This window comes from Limulus polyphemus, unplaced genomic scaffold (genome assembly GCF_000517525.1).
Source record: "Limulus polyphemus unplaced genomic scaffold, Limulus_polyphemus-2.1.2 Scaffold0, whole genome shotgun sequence".
In the NCBI taxonomy this organism is placed as follows: domain Eukaryota; kingdom Metazoa; phylum Arthropoda; class Merostomata; order Xiphosura; family Limulidae; genus Limulus; species Limulus polyphemus.
The window spans coordinates 2599053-2606110 of NW_013665610.1; the positions used below are offsets into that span (position 1 = coordinate 2599053).

The 7058-nt window shown below is 28.5% G+C and overlaps 1 protein-coding gene across 8 annotated transcripts in view; it reads left to right on the forward strand.

Moving 5' to 3' along the window:
• LOC106458387 (RNA-binding motif, single-stranded-interacting protein 1-like) overlaps positions 1–7058 on the forward strand; it is a 133749-nt gene extending 126691 nt beyond the window's left edge. For all 8 annotated transcript variants that reach the window (XM_022380810.1, XM_022380473.1, XM_013917931.2 and 5 more), the window contains 2 exons: positions 2993–3080; positions 4879–7058. In XM_022380810.1, the coding sequence (XP_022236518.1) occupies positions 2993–3070 (78 nt within the window). In that variant the 3' untranslated portion in view covers positions 3071–3080; positions 4879–7058. The remainder of the gene's footprint in view (positions 1–2992; positions 3081–4878) is intronic.

Genomic DNA, 7058 nt, shown 5'->3' on the forward strand with positions numbered 1-7058 from the left:
TATGTACATGCTAAAAAACGTAGCTCAGGAGTTTCTAAGGTGTTGCTGTTTAATTTTTATAATTTCTACATATAAAATTGATTCACATTTCCTGCCACATAGTAGTAGTTACAGAAAATATGACTCATTCTATGGTATCTTTCTAATGAATGTTTCAAATTTTAAGGACTGAATATCAAGGTTTTTTTTCGAATATTTAGAAACAAGTTTTTCATAATGCAACATCAGTTATTTTTCAGATGTACACACAAATTTTAGGATGCAAATTCCATAATGTTATTAATTTGTTTCATTTTGATATAAAACAAAATATACATCACTAAGCATTGCCTATAGCACACAGTGTCATGATGAATAGTAAGGCTTGATTGTTGGCAAGTGACATATTCAAGAGAGTTACTTTCAAAATTTAAAATAACTGTTTTAATGTGTGTCAATACATTTAGCATCAGAATGTAATTTATAATTCAACTCTTTATATTATATAATTTTTAATATCTTAATTTCAAAAGAAAATGTGCAGGAAATACCCAATCTTCACTTTTGTTGTCACTTGACTTGTGAGTGCACTCAAGTGTTTTCCTCTTTTAGCTAGCATACCTTCAAAATCCCAGCATGTACACTGTTTATCTTATTTTTGAAACAGTCTATAAACAAGGTCCAATGTACAGTTTGAAATTGATGGCAATATGCATTACAAGTTATATTGGTTTTATAAATTGGCAGTAAGGAAGTTGATGCTCATACCATTTAACAATTTTTATAACTTAATTATATTTTGGGTAGACAGTTATATCATAGTTGGTTTTAGACATCTTATTTTAGTGAATTATGTATTATTTATGTTTTAAAATGTAAATTTGAAAGGTTAGATGTTTTCTTTTTTTTTGCCAAGAAGCTAGAGAAATTTTGACAAAGTTTAGCTCACTGAGGGACAAATGCAAACTTCACAAGCACAGCATAAGAGTATATGGGAAAATGATAATATCTTTGTCTAGTGATTCATGCAGAAATAAACTGTATGCTGTAAAAGTCAGGCAATAGAACTATAAAATTAAAAATAAAGTCCAGAGATACAGCTTTTGAGTGGATTGTTTATTTTTATTTAACTTTATTACAACGTTTCAACCTCTCGTGTGTCCATCATTGTGTGAAATACTGCACGAGAATTTTTTCAAACTTAAAAAACATGTAGCTTTTATTTCACAAATAATTAATGCTTCTTTATTTTTCTTCTATTACACATGGTGTGTATTTATTTCTTTTACTTGTATATGTTAAATTATAGTGATTAATAAGATATTAACTCTTTCCATACAGACGTCCTTTTCTGAGCATGTCACAAAGGTCTTACTAAGTTACATTCAAAATTTAATTATCATGGTATCATAAAGAATAAACTTGGCTTTAAAATGTATTTAATAATCCAAATTGTAATATTATACAAGTTTTAAGTTCTCAATTTTGTAAGAAAATATTTAAACAATTTCTGCTGGTATGATAATTGTGACATTTGTTCTCTAGGTCTTCCCTCTACTCTCTCCTACAAGAAGTATGGAATTTAACATACATTACTCATTATGATATTGTTATTACCCAGGCAAAGCATAATTGTTATAGCCTTCAATCTTATTTGGGTTACATAGACATAAACTAGAAAATCAGGACCATCTTGCTATGCCCACATGTCAAATCCTATATTTCACAAATTCCCAATAGTTCTATCTGACGTTTAATACTATATTATTTATAACCAATAGAAAGCCAAAGTTTTAATCTATCAAATGACATATTATATTGCATTGTTTTCTGTATAGAGAATTTTCTATTTTACTTCCAGTTCAAACTTAATTCCCAGGGGAAACACATTGACAAGCTTAGCTGAATTTTTAACTGACTCTTATCTCATAGAAAGTCAGAAAAATTATGATAATTATAGAACATTGCTTTTTACTTGTTATTATTCTGTGTTCTTAGGTGCATTATTTAATTAAGTAAACAATTATTTAGTGCAGTAGTGCCATTAGTATAAAAAAATAGTTAAGTTTTATTGACAGTCAACAGCAAAAAAAAAAAAAATCTGTTAAGTACTATATTTCTTGTTTTTCATGTGTATTCTTTACTTATTATTATAAAAGTAACTAATGTATAAATATAGGAAACTTTTTAACTTAGATAAGGCTAGATCAGGTAATATAGAGAATAGTAGTAATAATAATGTTCACAAGATAGGCACACAAGTAGCTCCTGCCTACGTAATTTGATATGGTAATGTGAGCTACTTGTTTGCCAAATGACTTACAACTTGTGTAGCTGGACTATTAGTTAGACACAGTTCAAAGGACAATAAAACTTAAGTAGAAACATATGTATACTGTCATGAGTTTTAATGTACTTAGGATAAACAAATGTAGTTTCATGTGACAATTTGAAGCTATTTTAGAAAGAAAAGAAGGATAATTTAGATTTATATCCTAATTTTTTATGGTGGTTACCAGGTCTGTCAAATCCTATAAAGTTAAGAGTGGAGAAAATAACAGAAAAATGTATAATTTAACTGAAAAGAACATTTGAAATTTATTTAGAAGGTTTTGGACACTATGCAAATGAAATTTGACAATTTTCAGATAAATAAAAATATTTTTAACCTTAACATGTCAGTACTTTGATTCCATATATTCATGGTGAAATTTTAAGTGCCCACAAAAGACTTAATGCTTACTGAAAGCTTGCAAAATTTTGTGAAGGTACACAAAACATATTAAAAGTTATAGTTTGGAAACTATAAAAGTCGGTTTCAGGTCACAAACTCAGCCGATTCAACTTTTTAAAAGAAAGGTTTGTAATTTCATTGTCAAAATTTATACAATAATGGTTGAATTGACCAGATCATATAATGTTTCTATTATTTTACTGATACAGATTTTCCACTCTCAACATATATTGATGCAGATAAATAAATGTTAAAGAGTTTTCATTTGTGTTATTGTAGGATCCTACAAACACTGGAGTTCCAGTAACAATTGCCACCAGTGGACAAGATGGCCATCATGGATACAGTCCAAATTAACTTAACTAAAGTGAGAAACTACTGTTTGGTATAAAGTTTGACATGAGGTTTTATTATGTGTACAACTCACACACACAAGCACAGCTATATGGTTGAAAAATTTGTAGTCTTTTCTTGTTGTATATTTGTATTGAACAACTACGTAATTCAACAAAATCAGTAAACCAAATAAAATATATTGTCTTTTTACACCTAACATGCTCTTTCCTGCTGAACTGATCAAGATATTTGTGTAATTAATGTCAAGATGGTATTTTAACTGTGAGTTAACATACTTGTTTGAAATTTATCAACATAACATTCTATTTCTTTAGTGATGAAATTTTGTGTTATAATAGGATTTCAAAAATTTCTTGTATGGTTGGAAATGACATGCATACATTTTGAGGAATGTAAACCTGGTGTTTCATAAATGAAAACAGCTTAAATGTTTTGCAATGGGCTCATGTATTTTACACAATCTTGTAACCACCGTGTAAGTAACTTGCAAACTTCAGTATATATAACTCTGAAAGTACTTAATGTATATTCAAGAAATTCGGCAGACTTTCAGTAAACATTACAAGTCTTTTGTAGACAAAAATTCGAAATTTTTAATTAAGTATTTTTACAAAAAATTTGTCTGTAAATGTATAGATCCAATTGTTGAATGCTTTAACTGCAAAGTGATTTTCATGTTAAGATTAAAAATACTTTTCTTCATCTAAGTTTCATTTGCATAATCTCTAAAACCTCCTAAATAAATATCATATTTTTTTTCAGAAAAACTAATGTATTTGTTAATTTATTTACCATAACTCGTTATAAAATCAGTCAGTTTGACCTACCTTGTTGCCACCATAAAAAATTAAGATATAAATGTAAATTACCCTTTTTTCTTTTTAGAATGACTGGAAATTTATAACAGGAAACCACAATTGTTTATCCTAAATTTACATCTATTTATAGTTAATTTTAGGGTTTTATTTCTCTTTGAACCATGTCTAACTAATAATCCCACGAAGCTGTAAATTACACTGTGAATGTGCAACTCATGTTACCGTATTGAATTATGTAATGCAAGAGCTGCTCAAGAGCATGCCTCGTGAAGAATTATTATTATTTTTCATCATTTTACCTAATCTAACTTTATCTAACCTAATAAGTAAAGAACACGTATGAAAAAGAAGAAACTTAGTACTTACTGTGTTTGTTTGTTTTTCTGTCAACTGTCAATGAAACTTAAGTCTACTTTTTTATATTAATGGTACTACTACACTAAATAATTTTTTATTTAATTAAATACTGCACCTAAGAACACAGATAATAACATGAAAGAAAGCAAACATTGTTCTATAATTATCATAATTTTACTGGCTACGAGATAAGAGCCTTTAAAAATTTAGCTAAACTCTTCATTGTGATTCCCCTGAAAAGGAATTTGAAACTAAACAAAGAAATAGACAATGCTCTAAACAGAAAACAATAATAATATGTCATTTGATAGATTAAAACTGGCTTTCTGTCAGTTAAAACTAATATAGTATAAATCATAAGAGAGAGAGAATTATTGACATTTCGTGAAAGAGAGGATGTGACAGGTGGGAGTAGCAATTTTAAATATTTCCTTATAAGATTAAGAGCTTAAAACTTGTATAATATTAAAATTTGATTTATTAATTACATGGTATGTATTTTCAAAATATCTATCTTTGTAAATATAACATGAAATATGAAACTATGTGATCATATCGACCTTATGAAGACATAATTTTGTTAAGCTTGTGTATCAATTTTACTACATTTTTTGATGTGTTATACTTTTCCAGATCTGAATTAAGAGGAATAAAAGGGTATCCATCTTCAGATTGTTCCACATATCAAGTGGAGGTGTCGATGACCCTAAACTCCTTTCTGCTCCCTTCTTTATTGATCCAGAAGATCAAGACTGAAAATTGTTGCTTTATTTTATTTTTGAAGTGAAATTCCTTAGCATCTTTAAAGAAAGCAGTTTTACACTTTTCAGAGAAGTACCTTTATTTTACTATTGATCCCAAAGGCTATTTTTAAAAGCTGAGAGAATGTTATTTGTCGAGATTCTATATCTGGACATACCTGATTTGGGTGTGTGTCCGTTGTTATTAACTTAAGAGAAATGAGAGCTGAGTGAATGCAATTTTTTTCATAAATGGCTGCCATTGCCCCGTTAACAGAGATTTAGAAGTAATGTAGATTTTTAGAACACTATTCTCTAGTTTTATTATATTTGAAAAGAAAATTTTGGGTGTGGCAGCCATTTAAATATTGTAACTTAAGACACTGTTTATTAGGACTTTAGTTTTCTTTTTGAATGGATATAGAAAGATTGTTTCATGTCATTATTTTTTGTGATGTTTAAATGTTTGGCTTTGAGTCAGCTCTGGACTGAGCCAAGATTGTTTTTCCTCAGTGTTTTTCCCACTTCAAGTGTGTTGATAAGGTGTTTATTTGTGTCCATTGTAATGTCTCTTGTCTGTTTTTAGGTTTAGCTATAGGATTTTAGATGTAGGTGAATATATCTTATTAGACTAAAACATGCACCTTTAATAGGTTGTGCTAAGAGTCTCTTGTTAGAAACAGAGATTCAGAACAACCTACTGAGAAAGTCTTATCGAAACTAATTTGAAGCTAAAAAGGTTTAAGGAATTTGAATTAAAGTTTCCAGTGAAAAACTTTGCAACTGTCACTTGAATGCCTTAAGAGAGTGAACGTACTAGAGTTTGTGCCTTCATTGTCAGCTTTTTATTGTCTTACAGAATCTGTCAAGCTCTGGTTTTTGTTTTTATTTAGTATGAAAGTAGTTAGGAGGAAAGAAAGACTGAAGTTTTAGCACCGAAGAAGTTCTGGATAGATTGTATGTTTTTATTATGGGTAGGTTATTGATAGAAGAGCAGAAAGTTTTTAAGATGGCAAGAAGTTAAGTTTTAAAAACCAAAACATTTTCAAAGAAGTTAAATGATTGCTCATTAAGTGTAAGTGATTGACACCACCTTACCATTCTCAGAACAAAGATTTTTTAAGCTGGTTTTTCTTGTCTTACATGTAATAGGGAATGAGTGTTAATAACTTAAAGTACATTTATTCAGGAAAATTTGAAAATGCATTGCAAAAAATATTGAAAAATTAATGTACAGTTATAAACTTTGCATCTTGTTTATATCTTATAAGTGAGCCATTTAGAACAAATAGTGTAATGGGAGAATACTTAAAAGTTTTGGTTTGATAACAAATAAAATATGTAAGTTATAGCAATAAAAAAAAATTGATAATAACTGTTTTAAAAAATTAAATGTTTGATCATTCCAAATAATTGAAAATGCTTCTGATAGTTCCCGATGTTGTTGAGTGTTGGAGTACTTGTTAGACAAGACCTGTAGAATAATAACACAGTGTCCACTGTTTTATTTTATTTAGTCATTTGGAATATGAACTCTGAGCATTCTATGATTTTTTTAATAAGGAATTCATTTTTCTATTTTCTGTTGTTTTTTTTTTATTAAAGGAATATTAGAATTGCAAATAAGTAATGCCTATTTTGAAAGAACTGTGTTATTTATGAATTATTTTCTGAAGAGTATTTTAAGGGGTGGTCTGTGAAAAGCAGAAGTGATAAATTTCATTGAATACAAGCATTGGATTTAACTTTTTCTTTTCTTTATTAATCTTTTAAGATTGTAAGGAGGAGACTTATTTGGTCCAAACTGATTAAGTTTAAGAAAATCTCAAAATTCATACATTCCTAATTTTCTTTAACTTTATTTTTTTGCTTCTGCTAAAATTGCATGTATGTGCTCTTTAGTGTATATCTTTTAATAATCCAGTTTCATTAAAGTTATTGCCTTAGTGATAATTTACCAATCATTTGCCGTGTTACTTTCAAGTGCTAATAACCATAATCCTATAGATCATACACAAATGTATTTCAGCTATACATAAATCACTAGGTTGTTTTTGCCTAGTAACATGCTTT